The 19212-nt window shown below is 33.8% G+C and overlaps 2 protein-coding genes across 3 annotated transcripts; one reads left to right on the top strand and one right to left on the bottom strand.

Annotated features, from left to right (window-relative positions):
* The first annotated feature begins 283 nt into the window (after positions 1-283).
* On the top strand, positions 284-19035 carry LOC130635806 (zinc finger protein 675-like). 2 transcript variants are annotated; one of them, XM_057445290.1, is made up of 5 exons: positions 284-482; positions 12911-13181; positions 16411-17500; positions 17635-17802; positions 18045-19035. In XM_057445290.1, exons 2-5 carry the CDS (start codon positions 12948-12950, stop codon positions 18797-18799), a joined length of 2247 nt encoding a protein of 748 aa, XP_057301273.1. In that variant the 5' UTR covers positions 284-482; positions 12911-12947; the 3' UTR covers positions 18800-19035. The 2 variants fall into 2 exon arrangements, with proteins under 2 accessions (XP_057301273.1, XP_057301272.1); XM_057445289.1 differs by lacking the exon at positions 284-482 and adding an exon at positions 10095-10281.
* LOC130635808 (general transcription factor IIF subunit 2-like) lies at positions 1270-5408 on the bottom strand. Its single transcript, XM_057445291.1, has 8 exons — positions 5118-5408; positions 4967-5040; positions 4594-4742; positions 3835-3861; positions 3414-3501; positions 2931-3027; positions 2609-2752; positions 1270-2244 (listed from the first exon to the last, which is right to left on the bottom strand). Exons 1-8 carry the CDS (start codon positions 5391-5393, stop codon positions 2122-2124), a joined length of 978 nt encoding a protein of 325 aa, XP_057301274.1. The 5' UTR covers positions 5394-5408; the 3' UTR covers positions 1270-2121.
* Positions 19036-19212: the final 177 nt, after the last annotated feature.

Genomic DNA, 19212 nt, shown 5'->3' with positions numbered 1-19212 from the left:
TATCTCGATTTTTTACGCTGAATTCGTTCTGGTCATAGGATTTCTCCTTAATACAGCTGTGTAATTGTCCCTGTATATATGAGAAGTAATATTTAAATGGAGCAGGGACAACGCTAGTGTCCTTTCTAGATAGGGAAACTTTGTTTGCCTAAGGGAGGGGTTCTAAGCACCTTTGACTTGTTTAAAACCATCTTGTCACGCATTACAGTTGTCTAAGCGTATACCTGGATAACTTGATAACCCTGGAATAACTGAGGAAACCAGCGATAAAGCCGAAAAAACGATGTTTGTGAATTGACAGAAAGTTTGAACTTGGCTACAAGTGTATTTGCAGATAATGTACGTAAAAAAATCACTTGCGTTGATTGATAACTTCCATTTGTTATAGAATCAGAATTGATATTTGGCTATTCGTAACAGTAAATGATATCTGGAAAATGTTTATCAAATCACCATGGGTAACCTCGTAGTGACACAGCCAGGTTAAAATTTTCATACTGTGTTTTTTTGGATTACTTGTCTGTGAATAACTAAGGATGCTATATGTAATTAATTTATTCGTTAAGCGCTTTTGCATGATTCATCTGGTGGATGGATTATGTGTTTTGTATTACGCATAGATTAAAATATTCATTACCTATCAAATATTCACTAATTTTTTAGCCTCAGTAATTTGCGTTAAATATATAACCGTCCTCCCCATATTTTGAACTTGATTATGTTTTGACCGTTAGGGTTTAATTTAATACAAGTTTCAGTTTTTCACGTTATCCTCGTCCCAGGGCCGTTCTGCGCCGATGAATATCACACCCAGAACCCTGGGGACGAGTTTGTGATTCTGTTATCCTCGTCCCAGACTTTTGCATGCTTCTTGTAACACTAGCCAGCAAAAATATATATTAGCCCTTAAATTTTTTACGACCTTAATTTTCATTAACCTAGATTTTTGTTACTGCGAATCGTCACTCACGGCTATTTTTGTTTGGGCCGATAAAAAACATTAAAATATTTTAACGTAAAATACTATGTGCGATTCCACACGAGCAAGAAGACTCATGAATAAAAAGTTAATCAGAATTTTTTATGAACACGTCGGCAATTTCTGATAAAAGGTCGCAAAATAAAATTTATATATTTTTTAAGGAGTTCTAAAAATATTGCTAAGCAGATGTTAGCATAAGTACTCCCACCGTGCTCCTCTTTCTTCTGCCTCTCTAACTTCATACAGGGTAACACACAAAATTATTTTTTAAATAAATTCTAAAACCATTGTTGAATTGAAAATTTCAGATCATAAAATATTCCGTGTCATAAAAAATAAAAATAATCACGTCATTTTAATTCATATATCGTAATGGCCATACATGACTGATAGCCGTCTGATAGCCTTGTGGTAGAGCGTTCGCTTTCAGTGCGGGAGGTCTTGGGTTCAAACGCCGGCCGAGTCATGCCAGAGAATATAAAAGTGTGAATCTATCCTTTCTGCTTAGCGCTCAGCATGAGAATAGGATTTATATCTTAGGCGGTTGTCTAGTTGAGCGATTGCTGTGCTTCCACGACTTTCGTAACTCAAATGGGAGCTTTAAATGCGCTATATATATATATATGTACCAATAGGAACTGAAGAGGCTATCCTGGGTAAATAATAGTAATAATAATAATAATAATAATAATAATAATAATAATAATGCTATGCACATCTTACTTGAAACAATATCGTAGTACATAAGGTCAATGAACTTCCGAATACTATATTGTCCGGATACCTTATTTGTTTTGTCCGGATAGCTTAGTTGTTTTGTCTGAATAGATATTTTACTATTCACTCATTTCATTTGCTGCGATTATATAAAAGTTGTGAGAAACTGTCATGAAGAAAGCAATACTTTGTTTTTTTGGTACTAGTTTTCGAGGTAAAGGAATTTAAAAAAAAAAATTAAAAAAATTTATTTATCTTGAAGCGAGTTCATTTCATCGCGTTGTTTGGATCGTCCATCTTTGTTTTTTTTGTCAACACGGGACACAATAGTTATACTCTGGCACGGAACTCCTTAAATTAATTGGATGAATAATACTTTATTGTTCAACTTCATAGCATAAATACCAAAGCTTTCTGCAAAATTAAGTTGAGCTTGTTTCCTCCGTTTTGTAATGTCGGTATTCCGGTTTCAACTCGTAAGTATTTTTATGTGGGTTTTTTACATTGTAGTTGCAAACGTCCCGAAGGATAGCCTTTAGATGAACCTGTAAAAATAATTAATAAATTAATTACTTTTATCTGGTTAACTTAACAAGGACTCGTTAAATAGGACTCGTTTGGAAAGCAGTTTTTCTCAACTAAAATAAAATCTTCTGTAAATATTTTACAAATAAATAAATAAAATAATAAATAATAAAATACGATAAGCTTCTATTAAAGTAAGTAAAAATCATCCGGAAACAAAAAGGAATGTTAGACATCTACTGAATTTACCGATGTTCATAACAACATCTGTATCCTATACAAAAGGCTTCTACTCAATACTGTTCAAAATCAGGACTAAAAGACCCCGTTTAAATAAAAAAGGGATACTTTTTTAATACGGACAAATATACGAAATATTCTTACCACTGGCTGTTCAGTGATACCGACAAGATCTTTCAATGTATAATATTGATGCTTTTCAAAAGCTTTATACAATTTTTCACGCACAACTTCAGGATCATCGCGAACACGTTTACCAGCTTCTTTTTGTATCTTCTCTTGTTTCACCTGAAAAAAAATCAAAAAATCTTCTGCTTCTTTAACCACATTCATAACGTTTCTATTTATCATTTCGTTTCATTCATTCATTCATTCATTCATTCATTCATTCATACATACATTCACTCATTCATTCGCTCGTTTAAGTAATATAATTCTTTGTTCTAGCTACTATAAATGCTATTACATTGATTTGGTGACCACTGATGGGTTTAAAAGCTGTTACAACGCTTGTGATCTGTTTTGCTTGACGTACTGGTCGACATGCTTTTTCAATGGCTTTCCTAAAAAGTGTTAAAGAAGGCTACATTTCTTTTTGGCAAAATTTGCTTTGATTGATACACTTATATACTGAAAGTGCAACTTAAAAAGAAACTGAAAGACACGTAAATGCGAGATGATGTCTGTACGTTGCAAAACTATTTAGCTTCAATAATTTGTATACAATGCTAAATTCTAGGCTATTAGTACATCTTTCAGCCTGTACGGTTCATAGAGTTGATTCACACTATTCTGGTCTTTAAAATACCACAGTGATTCCTAGTTAGTAATAAAACTTTTGACTCATGTTATGTAGCCATTTATCAGCTCACTAAGCCATAAAAAGATTTTTATTTTTCAAGATCCCCCCCCCCCTTATCTCCTGTCCCACTATGACTGGACAAATTACCTTTTCATCATCATATAGTTCTTGTTTTCAATAGGACGACAATCAGCTCGTTTTGCAATCTTTCCTTCAAATGCTACCTTGTCCCGTGCTTAAAATAAAATAAAATAATAATAATAAATCCCTTTTGCTACAATTTAGTAGCTTAGCAATCGAACATTTAACTTTTAATAGCACTTCTTAGTTAAATTGCTTACATTTCAAAGCAAAAAATAATTAAATTTTTCACAGTTGGTGAAATAGTGAAGTAAATGCAACTGGTATTTCTACTTGTACTACTACTTCAAAAATTTGCAAGATTTTCCTTAGTAGTTTATATCCAGGACAAATGACTCATCCTTGAGCAGTGTTGTATGAACAAATTTTCAGATTAATTTTAAATCTGCTGTTTTGAATAACTACCCTCAGTTAACAATAACCCTACCTTTTTGATCAGTATTGTCATCTTCATCTAAAAAATACAACATTTTTATGTTTATAGTTTTTACCTTTCCTTGGGAGCACTATCTTAAGTTTCCCTAACACTAAATTTTTATATAATATTCAATTATCTACCTCAGACATGTTTGCTTTGAAATACATACATAAAAACGTTGCACCGAAGTCCAACAAATTTAATATTATTTTGATTTAAGTCATTGAAGTCATGAGGTAAAAAGGAGACCACATGGCAAAAATGTTCAACTTCATTCCTGTTTATTTTATATGTTATAGCAAAAGTTTCAACGGATCTGTGTCATACACAAATTTTTTAACTTCAGCTAGCCTGTAGCAGAGTTGCACTCCATTTCAAACCTTGGAAGAGACATTTGAGGGAAGGGATGATAATTTATCAGTTACATCACCTATTGGTGACTATAGCATAGGATATTTATACACAATAACTTATCAAACCTAACAATTCCTCAATAGACCCTCCGATACAAAGCTTTAAAAGTCAACCAGTCAGTAATTTCGAAGTTGTGATGCAATATCTCCGCGTGAACCCCACGTAGTTGTTAGACATTTAAGTTTGTCAAGGATTCACCCTTTGATGATTTTAATTGCTTGTGGGACATCTGTCAGTTAGGTGTGGAGTTGTAATTCAATTGCCAATTACTTTGATCCCACTTAGTTGTGGGACATTTATCAGCAAATATTTTATTTTAACTTATTTATCAGCAAGTATTTTATTTTAACTGACCTGGTGGAGTTTCAGAAAAAATCGCCATCGACTGATGTACATCAGACATAATAAATTTATGTTGTTGGGGTATTGCTGTGTCTTTTAATGTACCAGCATTTATTAGGTTGCTTGCCAAATGAAACGAAACATTGTTTGGAGCTGTATTCCTAAATATAAGCACAAAAAATAAAGATAATTTAATTATTAGAAAATTTTGATATGAAAAGAAGAGAGGGTTTGTGGGTATTTTTTGTGTGCAAATTTTTTTGTACTAAAAATACCAAAAACAAATTTTCTGATCGATTTTAACAAGTTAAGTTACATGCTACTTCTACTATGTAAGATGCATGCAAACTTTTATTTGTGTCTAACAAGAATTAAAATAACATACAGTGGAATACGCAAACTTCCAACTATGCCAGTTGCATCAGCTCTGTCCCACACCTCTGCGAGATACTTTGGAACCTATTATTATAAAAACGTATACGTACAGTGCTTGATAAAAAAAAAACAGGGAAAAGGGATGCCAAGCTTCTACCTACCTTGACTAACCAAACACTTTGACTTGCACGCGTACAGTCAACTTTTGTTGTTCCTGACGAAGATGCATTTGCAGGAGAAGATGATGTCATGTTTTTATATATATTGATTTTATATGCATGCTTTTTTTCTGTGAAAGACAATGAACTAGAAATTTTAAAGTTCAGATTTCTTATTGCTGAAATGCATACATTATCCATAACAAAAAAATAATCATTTTCTTTATCACTTCTGTAATTCAATAAATCAACTAATCCATCAGCCTGCTTTTGTCCCATTTACTTTAGCTTTTAATGACAGTACTACAGTTTAACAGACTTTTTTTAACATTAGATTATTGGAATTCCGCAATTTTTTGTACTATTTTGGCCCTTGACTTTTTTCCCTGAGTTTTCCATCGTTTATTTTCATATTTGTTTTTCAAGAGTTCTGAAAAACAAATTGCTTAACAAATTTTAACAAATGTACTAACTCCAAAATAAAGACTCGGTACATTACGAAAGAGCGTTTATAACGCAAATATGAGACAAGCAAACAAGTCTGATCTTGGCAAAAGATTTTATGTTTCAAGTCACTTTTAAATATCTATGCATTGGTAAAGTTAGACTTGTTAAGGGATGTGCATCCCGTAACAAGTCTAAAATTATTGATGACAGAAAATGTCAAAATTTCCTATTAAGTATGACATTATAATTTATGCAGTATAAATAAATCTGGAATTCTTTAAATGTGAATATCTTGAGAACCAAAAGAGCTTTTTAGAAAATATAAAAAGAATTGTTAACCAACTTTTTAAGCTCTATAATATACAACATCATTTTACACCTTAGGTTTTCTTTAACTTTTAGTTTTATTGACTTTGTGGCACCATAGCTTAGTGGTTATAACTTTCCCACTTTCTATATATTTTGGCTATGAAATAAACCAGCCAGTAAAAACTTTTAATATGAAACATTTAATTAAACTGGAGACGTTATGCGTGGAAAGATAACAGTACATTGAAAAAGTTTATGTAACAAGAAAGAAAACAACTAAACTGTGATATTAGCCATTGATTCGCTGACATCAGCACTGTTTCCTATCGATCTCGCCAAACTTTCATTATAATAGTATATTGACCGACTGCCATGTATACAAGGTTCAATGGAATTAATTTAGGAAAAGCAGATCTTTCTTTTTAGCAGGCAGGCTATCAAGTCACATCTCTGTTTCCCTGCAATCAACTCAATTAATTGTTTAAATAAGTGTTTGCATTCACGACTCATACCACCAGTTGCAGCGAAAACTAACGGGGTGAAGCTACCATGCTCAACTGAAAGCACACTCTCATTGTACATTCTTTTTTTTCATTCTCATTTATCTCATAGCGTTTCGGAATTTCCTGATGTACATATCTGTTAGCGTTTGGGTTGAACACCCTTATATAAAAAAAAATGCCATTTGACCTGTAGACCATAAACCATGAGCACTCACATCGCACCTTGCCTAATCATTACAATTTGCTGTCGCTTAATCAGAAGTTTCCCCTCTTAACGGTTGCAGCTTGGGTTCAACTCGAACATCTTTACATACTTCATTCAAAAGGGCAGCTGAATATTAAATTTCGACCCACATTCACACAATTAAGGGAGCCTTGAAAGCTCCCAACCATATCTGATATAAACAAGATCCCAAAACTGTTGCTTAGTTAACACATAACCTTCATCTTTTAAAGGCAACGGTTGTCAACCAGATTTATGCCCCGTTTTCACAATTCAAGTCATTTAAATGTTTCTTTTCTGCATCCAAACTCTCTCTAATCTGTGATAACTTCTGTTTATTTCTTCCTTCTTTTTCTGAACTGATCTTCACTTTCTTAGCAGCAGCATTTGCAGGTGATAATTTACGAATCTGCTCTACAATATCGGATCTTAAAACTTCCGTCATCATAATAGAGTTAGAGTATTCAATTTCACAAATCTCTGAAAACATTGGGATACCTAAACCACCCAATTTCAGAGGCAAGGACAGCAATTGTCTTTCCATTTCCGAACATTTAATACCCCAGTCAACACAGGAATAAATTCTAACAAAATGATATTATCCACCTATTGTAAATAACTGTAAATGTTTGGAATCATACGCATACAGTAAGTAAATTTATTCTTGTATCCACTTCCAAAGCAGCTATAGGCTGCTTGCGGTTGTATCTTTGCAATTTTGGATAACATGGAAATTTCTTTACATCAATTTTTGATCTTATGAGCCATGTATTCATCTTTAAACTCGCACGATCCAAGAACAACACCAAGATGTCTTTTACCTGTTATTGTGATGTTAACACTGCTATCACTGAAAACCATATATGGTTCTTTAAATACATCGTTTTTTACTATTAACCAAGATTTTGTTGCCTCTAGAAAATATCCAAACTTTGGCCCCAGTAAGCAGAGTTGATTCCACCAATAGCAGTAACATTGTCAGCATAAGCTACTTTCTTTGTTTCGTTAACTACCTCCAAAAATCATGAATATCATGGGAATTATGGCAATTGCATAAACAGCCATAGCGATGGGATCAACCTGCGTTGTTCCTTCCTCAGATTTCAGCTTACTTCAACACAAATAGCCTGATGCTATAGTATAACAATTTTGCACGAATGTTAAAATTGATGGGCAAAACATCTTTATATTATGTAAGAAAACGTTTCTGTTCACAGAGTTGAAGGCATTCGCAGCATCCACTAATAAATTCTTATCCTGAAATATGGTGTTGATTGCATGAACCGCAGCTTCACAGCCTGCGTCATGTCCAGCACATGTCTGCAACGATCCAACTGATAAATGATATCATTGCGTATAGCAGATATAACAATTTTGCCTGCGATTCCAAAGCCCTGGGTTCTTATCAAGAGGAATCAAACGACATGCTAAGAATGCTTTCAATGATGCAGAATCTTGCTAGAGCATAACTTCTGTATGACTTTCGAAAATGTTTCACATAAAGTGATAGAACTTTCTCAGAAATTGTTAGAGACAAGTATCCTTCTCCATCCATCCGCATTAATTCCAGATAGTCCAGATCCTCCTTTTGTCCTGATCGCCGCTTTCCAACCGCCTCTGCGTCAATGCATTCGTAACAAATTTGATAAATGGTGGTTGGTTTGTCTGGTAATGTCAGGGCCAGCTTTCTGTGCAGTAGGATGCTTCATCTGTAGGTTGGATAAAGTATTCTCATTAAGGCGTAAAATACCATGCTGCATCTTATTGGTCAATAATATGATCGCACCGTTAACATTGCCTTTTTGCATTTCTGCCGCAAATTTCTTCGATATTTCTGCCACAGATTTTGGTTTGTTAAAGAATTTTAAATTGTCCTGGATAGTTCAACTTTCCAGAAAGAGGTTCCGATAAATTCCCTGCATACCACAATTGCAATCGTCTTTCCAATGCTTTTAGATGATCTTTTGCTTTGCTGTTTTTCGACAGCTTTTGCAGCAGTAAATTAGGCATTACCATGATCGCCTTAAATAATAGGTTTTTCAACGCTGTATTATCAAGCCAATCATTCATCAGTCTGGTGATCTTATCATCGTTTACCAGCAGTAGCAGCAGGTAACAAGACAAGTTCTTCCTCCAATATACAGTCTTTTCATAGACATCAGATAATGTCTTTTTAAAGATCTTGTCATTAAATGATCCCCATTTGTATTTTATATCTTCTGTATAGGTTCTATTAGTGAATGTTTTTTTATTTTTACAAGATTTTCCATGTTCTTTCAAATCTTTTTCTGTTCGAAAGGTCCTCTTACAATCTTCACAGCTGAATTTGTAAATAACACCTGAGGTAACGGTTTTTTTCTCTTGCAACATCTTTCACAACGCAACAGTTTGCGAACAAAGTTAACGTTGAGTATCAACAAATATCAAGTTAAATTTTTTCTTTTTCGTATTTGTATAGAGTTTAAATTTCGATATTGATTGAAACAGTTTTGCATAGTTTCGATAAAACTGCATCATTAAAATATTTGTTAACTTTCCCACTTTTTGCAGATCAGGGTTTAATTCCCCTTTGGTAGTGATTCAATTTGGTATGTGCAAGTGAATGTTACCATAGCTCCGGGTTAACTCAAGCCATTGGTAAAAATTAAGGTGATGGCACAGTGTCTAGGCCATTGAATGTTACACAGACATGGAGTTGCTTTGTGGTAGAGTGGTGGGCCCTCTAATTGAGTCTGTGCAGCTCAAAATGAGCATTAAAATTTCATCTAGTTTAGCTTTAATAAACACTTGTAGTTCTTGTTTAATGAAATCTTTGTTGTGACAATTTGATCATGAAACGTCCATATTTTCCCTCAATTGAAAGTTGTGTCATGTGACACGTAGTTAGTCTTTTTAATTAAAAACAGTTTTTTCCCTATTTCAATTATATACTTATAAAATGTTGTAATGAAAAATGTATGGAAGTATTGTTTAACTTTAACTCTAGCAGCTATCTAGCTAGCTGGCTTAGCTGCATTGCGTTATTCTCCTATCCAGGGGGGAGGGGGGGGAGGGATAACATGCTTAAAATTTTCTGATCATCTTCAATAACGAATATACACTACATACAATAGTCTTTAATAGTGGTCAAACTTCTGATGTTTTGTAGAAAAATGGTCACGTAAATTAACTGCTGTGAAAATGTTTCAATGTAGTCAAACAGGAATCCGAAAATTTTCTTTCCTAGCCTACACTACATGTACAACACACCACATAACACACGTCTCTTCAATGTTTTTTTTCGAAAGTGAAGATCTGGCGCCCCATACGTAAATAATTCCCAGCTCCACCGAACTGATTGAGTTTACCGACAGGGCTCTCGGATTTTCTCTATTTTCTTTGGGTTTTACTTTATTCTCCCTAATTAACGGATACTTAAAAAAATTTAAAAAACGAAAAACATTAAATATACTCCATTTATCGAGAGCCGATCATCCGGTGTTAAAGAAAAATTATGCTGGGATAGGAAAGCACCCATAAAATGGAGAAAAATGGTCTGTCAATAACGCAATAACGCGCCCTTTTGTCATTAGGTAGTTTTTTAAACGACCTCTGATGCCGCGCAGTAAAAGTGTTACATGTTTAGCAGGATTTCTAGCAGACATAAAGCTTCCTGGTCATCATTTTAACCGCTCGTATTAAACAGGTAAAGAGAGCTTTTTGTAGTATTCTGTATACAACAGCATGATCAGACCTTCCTTTTCCCACACTGTGGAACAAAAAGTGTGGGCCAGGAAGGGCTCCCTGTGGCAGGCCTTACCGAAAAAGCAGGGTGTCCAAGTTGAAGGCTATTTCTCGGAAAAAGACGTGAGATATCGTTATTTTGTTATAACTGAAAGTGAAACCCATTTGATTCTGGTACTAGGATGCAAAATCTAATAAATAAGGATATTGTTGATGAGTCCAACAACGATATACTTTAAGTTAATTCACCACAACCTCAGGTTCATGTAAGCCTGCAGCTCCTCTTGATCATGATAATAATGATCAACCAGGTGTGCTATAATGGATGCAAAAACAAGAAGTGGAGCCGACTATATACCGATTTTACTTGGACGGCACAATTCTTTCTTAAAGGAAACTTTCTTATTGACATTCCAGATGATGCTGATCGTTATTTGTCCCTTATAATGTACGGTTGGTTTCCTCAAAATTGTTGAGTTGAGGAAACCAATCCTTCCTTATGCAATGTCTTTTATTGACACTGAAAAAGCTGAAGACAGACTATCATCAAAGTCAAGATTTATACAATGGCCAGATAAAGGAATTGGCCTGAGTCAAATGAAATTTTTTATTTCATTAACATTTTATTTTGGCATTAAAAAGAAGGAAAATTTGAATTTGTATTGGTCTACTGATGGCATACTCTAGACCATGACTTTTTTTCTGAAAAAAGTCATAATCTGTAACAAATTTTGCAATATTTTTCACTCCTTTATTTATGTGACAAAGTTGGGTATGTGAAAAGCCAAACTACGACGCAAGCAAAAAACTTGTGACATTTTATGTTTTTGTTATAAATCGGCTTAAAGATGTGGGATCTGCGTCAGAATGTGTCCCCTTCAAACGTAGAGTTCAATTCAAATGTTATTATATTCATGGCTAAATTTTACAGTTCTCCTTACCTCTTCTTTGATGTGAAGAAGCAAAACACAGGTGCTGTTTGGAAACTTCCCCAATCAGAAAGGGGTACCGGTGGATATTTAAAATGCAAATTTAAAAGCTAAAGCGATCATGTTGTGCTCATTGAAATTTTGATGGTTATAGTCTTTTATAGAAAGGTTGTTACTTTTATTTCAACTGTCTACAATAGAGAAATGACTGGACTGGGAAAACTGACCACAAGACCAATAAGTAGGGTGGTCATGCCTCCTTGATCCCCTTTGAAGTTGATCCCCTAAAAATCCTCTATTTTCTTCAATTTTTTTCATTTTGAAAAAAAAACCTCTAAATTCAGTGCAAAATCTCCTTTAAAATCCTCTTTTTTTTGAAAAATATTTTGTTGCCACCTTGTCCACATCACGAGGATTAAACTTTTACTCATTTTGGTACAATTTTTTTTACCACTGTATAAAATTCACCACCAAAAATTGATGATTAATAGAGAAATATGCATTGGATGGTTGCTGCTCCTAAATTTTATACTCTAAAGTTCTCTAGGCAGCTTTTAGTGATCACGTGGCTTTTTGGGTATTAGTAGCTCGACGTCTTTCTTCTGGAATCAATTATAATTTTTGAAAAAGTTAAAATGTCTTATCAGCAAAAGAATATTAATATTCTGTTAACCATATGATCAAATAAGATAATAAAAAAGAACTAAAAAAGTAAATGCGTTTGTATATGTGTTTTTTCTGTGTCATTATTACCTGCCTGGTACAAAAAAGCAGTTAGCTGATTAAAAATATCATGATGTGATTGGTTTATGACTTATTATAGCAGGGTTTTGCATGAAGATATGCCAGTCTGGAAAGCCATTATTGAAATGGCAGCATAAACATTAACAAAGAAACAACATTTTTTTATAGCATGCAAAAATATAAAAGTTGTTAAAACCTATAACCATCTTTACATAAGCAATGATTTATTTTCTTCTGTGAGCTTACAAAAGTTTAAATCGAAAAATCTCCTTGGTGGGAACATCAACTTAACAAAATAGCTTTTTTTAATTATCGTCATCATCATCATCATTATCATCATTATCAGCCTAATCCATGCTAGCATGGGTTGGACGGGGTATAATAATAACCACCTTTCAATCTGATCGAAACTCAAATTCCTCTGTATCAAGTCTGTCCTTATAACCCCCTGGTCTATCTCTGTGCTTTCCCCGGAGCTATCAAGTCTCTACACTTTCTTACCCAATTATCCTCCTCCATTCTTTCCAACTGTTCCAACCAACTCAATCGTCTTAATTTAATTCTACGAATACTTAGCCTGCTTTTTAGCTCATCTGAACTCTTCCTGTCTCTCAGATTGATATTACAAATCCACCCAATCATTCTCATTTCATTCCTTTCTAAATGATCGAGATCTTCCGGCTTTACTTTCCATGCCTCACTACCGTACAACATTTCTTACACAGGCCTTATGCAACCTACCTTTTACCTCAACTGACAAGACTCTGCTAATCAAAAATCAGTGACCTATATTTGCAAGCTTTAAATTCGAAATGTTAACTTAATAAAAAACTAAACCTTTAATAAAACTACAAGTTCAGCATTTAGTTGCCTACGTTTTGAGACATACATTGGCTGTTAATATTTCTTATTTTTAAGTGAAAGAAGCACACACAAGTGAAAACAAAAATTGGTGATGATGCAAAATGATGTTATATCAACAGAAGGAAACCATGATTTCTTGAAGTTTACACAAAGTGATACTGGTTCTGATGATTATGTCACAGACACCATAGACAACCTATTGAACTCAGACAAAGCGTTCACTGAAAACATAACAGAAGACAGCCTAGTTGTTCACACAGAAGTGGTTGGGGTAGATGAAGACATTGAATTGAATACAATAAAACATGAAGCAATGAACACAAACGTATGTATTTTTGTTCTCTCGCCGTGGATGTTCTAATTCGCTTCAGAAAAGTGTGTACAATTTCTATGAGAATTATAGGAACAATGGTGGATATGTGAGATATTGGTAAAGATATAAGTAAATTTGCACATTATCTTCCCAAGCGCTGCAAATATGATTGCTTGAGTGGGAGTTAAACCCTTACCCCCTTCTTTACCGACTGTGCTATCTATTCAATGCTACCTCCCTAGCACATGTAGTATACCAGGCGGGGATACTACGTTCTTGCGAAATTGTTTTTTGTGGTGTATGAAAACTTTTATTCCGAAAATTTTGGTATTGGTATAAATTTGTTGGCATACAAACATGTTTTTAGCACTGTATACCGCAATGTTCCCATAATGTATCCAGTATTCATTTTTAAATGTTTTATTGATTTCTGTTGTGCTTGAGGAGATGGTTTATAAATGCTCATTAACGCATGTTTGGGATGAGTCTAGGAAATCAAGATTCTGACTGTAGATACCTATATTCATTTAAATGCACACTTATGTAAAAAAATACTGTTTTTCGAAATGATTTTTAAAAAATAGTTTTAAAATATTCTGTTGAGTGTGCGCTAAAGCAACAAAGCGTTATCATTAAAAATTTTAAAAAAATTATCATTTCCAGGGGTCCCAGGCGGCATAAAATCATAAAATATCATAAAATGAGCAATTTTTTGTCAAAAATCATAAAATTAGCATAAAATTGATTTGTTGGCATAAAAAATCATAATTTTTGTACATGTGTTCTCCAAAATTTTATTTACACAGTTATTTTTAATTTTGTTTGCTTTTTACTTAGCATTTATTATTCTTATGACATTTCCCAGAGTTTTTTGTAGCAATTGTTTAAGTTGAGAAGAGAGTAGAATAACTTTTTTTAAAGTTAGTAATAGTGATAGTGACGATAGTGATTGATTAAACACCGTCCAGAGTGAGAAAAAGCGATCCTGGGCTCAGTTTTGTTAAAAATAATAAATTTTTTAAAAATGAAATTGACAACAGTGGGTTATCTCAAGTAAAATCACATGCAAAGTGTCATGCATCTGGGTCAAAAAAGATCTTATCAGCCAGAGGACATTTTACAACGAGTTTTAAAGATGGCAAGTTAAGTCTTAGTCAAGGCAGTATATTCCTAAGCCAAGAAGATTTAGTAACAAAGGCAGAAATGTTACAAGCTTTGCAGATAGTTGACAAAAACCAGAAACAAATTTTAGAGGCAAACCCTTAGGCTTGATTGGTTGAGCCCATTGTTTAGGCATGAACCTTGGTGGTAACAGTGTAGACTGTCAAAGCAAATTCAAAGCACTTTTTATGTGCTTTGAATAATACTTTGATAATGACAAAACTTTCAGAAGCTTTGAATATAATTTGTGGAGTACCGCAGGGTTCAATTCTTGGACCATTTTTGTTTATAATATATATCAACGATCTCTATAAAGCTTATGAAAACTTTTTAACGTCATGTTTGCAGACGATACAAACTTATTTAAATCAGGTAAAAACGTTCAAGATCTTTTTGTAGAAATGAATCTTTAACTCCAAAAAAATTCATTATGGTTTAAAGCAAATAAGTTATCATTTAATGTTTCTAAAACTAAATACTCAATCTTTCATTCCCAATATCAGAAGAAAAAAATTCCTTCAACCCTTCCAAAACTTCAAGTTGATAATACAGAGATTAAGAGAGACAAAGTTACAAATTTTTAGGGATATATATTGATGAAAATTTAACTTGGAAACATATTGATACAATATGTAGCAAAATGTCGAGGAGCATAGGTGTCCTATATAAATCAAGAAACTTATTGCCAAAGTATCTGCTTAAACAATTATACTTTTCCTTCGTCCATAGTCACTTATCCTATGGTAATATAGCCTGTGCAAGTACCAATAAAATTAAGCTATTAAAACAGAAAACAAAAACAAGCAATCCGAGTTATTACTTTTGAAGATCGTCTAACACCTTCTAAGCCACTGTTTGAAGAATTGAAAATCCCAACCCTAATGGAAATTAATATTTATCAAAGCCTTTGTTAAAACAAAGGTTTTGATAAATGTTGTTTAAATGTAAAATAGGCCTATCTCCTCGTATAATTCATAACTTGTATACAGAAAAGTTATCAGGAAAATACAATACAAGATCAAAACAACTCAAAGAACCAATAATAAAAACAAAGTATGAAGGATTTTGCATCACCTATCGTGCATTACACTTATTGGAACAAAATTACACCTCTAATTTTAGAAAGTACAGAAATATATTCTTTAAACGTTTTTAAGAGTAAAGTTAAAGCAAATATCAAAACCTTACACGAAATTGATTCATATTTTTAAAAATATCTTGAAAACATAATAAGAAAAAATATCTTATTATTCTACTAAATCGAAAGCATTAATTTAGAGAATTAACCAGTTTTCTACATCGGTTCTCGTTGACAAGACTCAGATGAAATCTTCTTCGAGTTGCCCGAAGTTTCTCTACACTTACACGAAACTATAGAAAACGACACGCGATTTACATAGTTGATTTAGATTAGTCAGCGTTCTATTTAGGATGTTGATGTTATTCACGCTTACTTTTTTATTTTGTTTTAAAGTAGATTCTTGTAAATGTAGTTAAAGTAGAAAATAAACTATCTGTCTATCTATGTGTTTACCCAGTTTTCCAAGGGTTATCCAGTTTTTATAGTAGATTTGTCAAATCTGTGAGAAGTTAGTATGAACCATTGAACCATACGGTTATCAAAATTAAGCATTGGCAAAAAATTGGCATAAAATTAGCTAAATTTTCATAAAAAATGGCATGAAATTAGAAGTAAAGGGCATAAAAATAGGGTTAAATTGGCACAAAATCGTAAATAAAATCTGTGTTTTTGCCCTGGGACCCCTGCATTTCTTCTATCTTTTTTCTAATTGGGTAAAAGCATGTATATATATATTTCCCCTTTTTTAATTTGTTTTTGAAAAAAATAATGATATTTAGGTTAAAAAGCTAAAAAGGTTTATTTCAAAGATGTCTCAAGATGTTAAAGGTTTTTTCGACATATTCAAAGGTTAAAAAGTTTTAAAGTTTCGAAAAATCTTTAATCCATAAATCAACAATGATTTTGCCCTTTTGCATTCGTAGATCTCGTTGAAGGTTAGTGTTAGTATGGTTGGTATGGTTGTTGAAAGTTCAAATAATGAGATTAATTTCTTTCTAGGCTTCTGTCACGTTGCAAAGATCGAATGAAGGTTCAAGAAAGAACAAACTTGCAAACAAAAAATTAAAACTCATAAAAGTATTTAACAAGGAGGAAATAAGGCAATGCGAGACAAAACACGTTTGTCCTCATTGTCAGCTGTCATTTCGAACTCGCTTAGATTTACGTCATCATCTCCGTGGACATAAATTCTTGTCTTTATTTCGATGCGAGGTTTGTGGAAAAGGCTTATCTAATAAAATCCTGTTGTTAAAGCATCTCGCCAAACATTACACAATCACAGATACATCAGAGAAGGAAGCAGGGTCAAAAATAGCCAGGTGTAAAATTTGCGGCTGTTCTTTTGCTTCGAAGAACTTTCTTCAATTCCACATGGAATCGTGTATCTGTAACAAGAAATCATGGAGTTACTTTATGTGTCACATGTGTAAAAAATCATTCAAGTTGCTGGAGCTGCTAGAAAAACACCTCAGTACGCATTCGCTCATTGAATGTCCCGTTTGCTTTTTAAAGTTCTGCACATTTAGTCTGTATAAAGACCATGTTGGCCATCATACTAAAGAAGAAATTGAAGATTACAAAAGCTTAAAAGCACTGAAAATTAAATCCAAAGGCTTTCCGAAACGGACCACCACTGCAAAGGATACCATTTCTGATAAAACAGTCGGCAAGATATTTAGCTGTTCAACGTGTGATAAAAATTTCACTCGGAAAACAGATTTAGATCAGCATGTTTACACACACACTGGAGTGGCGCCTTGGAAGTGTCCAAAGTGTGGAGCTATATTTTTCACAAGTACGAAATACAAAGAACACTATCTTACAACGCACGAGCAGGTCGATAAGCCGTTCTTTTGTAATTTATGCAAGAAAGGCTTCAGCAATCCAGAAGGTTTGCGCGCACATGAAAGGGCTCATAAAGGCATAAAACCGTTCCAGTGCGACATTTGTAATCGAAGATTCACTCAGCGTGGTAATTTGAAGGACCACTTTCTTATTCACACGAATGAAAGACCATGGAAGTGTGACCAGTGTGAAAAGTCTTTTAAAATTAAGGGCGATTTGACCAAGCATTTTGTAGTTCACTCGGGTAGGTTATTATTTTGTATCAAATATTTATTTCTGGAGACGTCTGGCGATTAACGATAATTTTTTGTTGTTTAAATTTACAATTTAAAGTTCTAGTTACACTAACATGCTTAAAAAACTTTCATTTCTTTTCAGGTTTAAAAAATTTCGAATGCAGTTACTGCGAAAAGAAATTTTCTCGTCAATCGTATCTCACACGTCATATACGCACTCACACGGGGGAGCGACCATATGTATGCGACATATGCAATAAAGCATTCAGTAGGAGTGAAAATTGTCAAGATCACAGAAGAATACATACAGGTAAGAAAGTGGACACTAAGGTTATATACAGCTATGAAAGCGTACAGTATAACAATAAATTTGAGAAAAATGAGCAGAAATTAATATGTACAGGTACCAGTGGACACTGTAAGGTTACATACAAATTGGAAACCGATTACGATAAAGATAGGTACAGGTATAAAAGTGAGCATTATTAGGATACACACAGCAATCATTTCCCCAATCATCTTAACAAATGGATTCGATTTCTGTATTTTTAGGTGAAAGACCCTACGTTTGTCATTGTGGTGCTACTTTTAAAGATTCAGGAAATTTTTGTAACCATAAAAAAATCCACGATCCTAATCATCCTAAAAGGAAAAGAAATAAAAACAAACAACTTTCAGAAGCCGCGGTGGCCAGTGCAGAGACACCAATCGAACAAACTACGACGTATTCGAATCCTTTTATACAAGTGCTTCCCTTTACTGCTACGGCGGATGAAAACCAGGTCAACAGTACAAACCAAGCGTACTTTTTACAGTTGGGAAGTATACTAGGGTTGGATAACGCAGCTGACAGTGTGAGTGATAGCACGGCGGGAAATGATAATCAGCAACCAATGGTCACATTTGCTATCAATGATGTACGTTTATTAAATCTCATACAATCAACGGGTGTGCCTGTCCAGGGATTTCAAGTCGAACAATCTGTTATTTCTGGTGAAACTTTGCCAAACCTTATGACAGACGTTTCTTCACAACTTGCTACTGACATAGACATGACGGGCGTTACAAATAATTTTAACGTAAGCGGGACGGGCGGTATTACGCCCGGTATGATTGCAAACGAAGGGGATGTTCAAGACGTTATGGCTTCTAATTGTGTTAGCGAAATCATGCTTGATGAAAATAAAAATGGCGCTGATGTTGTGAATTCGGTTAGCATGAACGAAGATGGCGAAATAGCAGAGCAATGCATTACTTTTTCAACCATTATGAAGGAGGACATGACGTCAGATGTGTTAGAAACGTAGCTACGTGAACCTGTTTATCGGATTCGATTATTCGGATTTTTAGTGAATGTGAAATAAATAAGATTTCCTAGTTTGTGTTTTTACATTAAATATTATGAGTGGTTTTATGTCTTTGATGAAAAAACTTAGTTCCAGCTAAACTAGGAATTTTTTTGACTTGATAAAATTGTACGTTGTATTTAAAACCATAACAGTCTTGATGATTGTTAAAGACAAAATGAGTAGCCATGTAAAAAGCTTTTTAATTTTAATCAATTTTCTTAGATACAAAACCGATAGAGCCTAAAATGGTCTTAACTCGTTGTAAACGGATTAGCTAAATTAACACTATTAGACTCTCTGTTTTGTCTCGATTAGTGATTGAATGCATATGACAGAATCAATCTCGCCTACTACTTAGGAGCCAAGGGACC

The sequence above is a fragment of the Hydractinia symbiolongicarpus genome, chromosome 3 (assembly GCF_029227915.1).
Source record: "Hydractinia symbiolongicarpus strain clone_291-10 chromosome 3, HSymV2.1, whole genome shotgun sequence".
NCBI lineage: Eukaryota > Metazoa > Cnidaria > Hydrozoa > Anthoathecata > Hydractiniidae > Hydractinia > Hydractinia symbiolongicarpus.
Note: the sequence above shows the minus strand (reverse complement) of the source record. Positions and strands in the feature narration are given on the sequence as shown.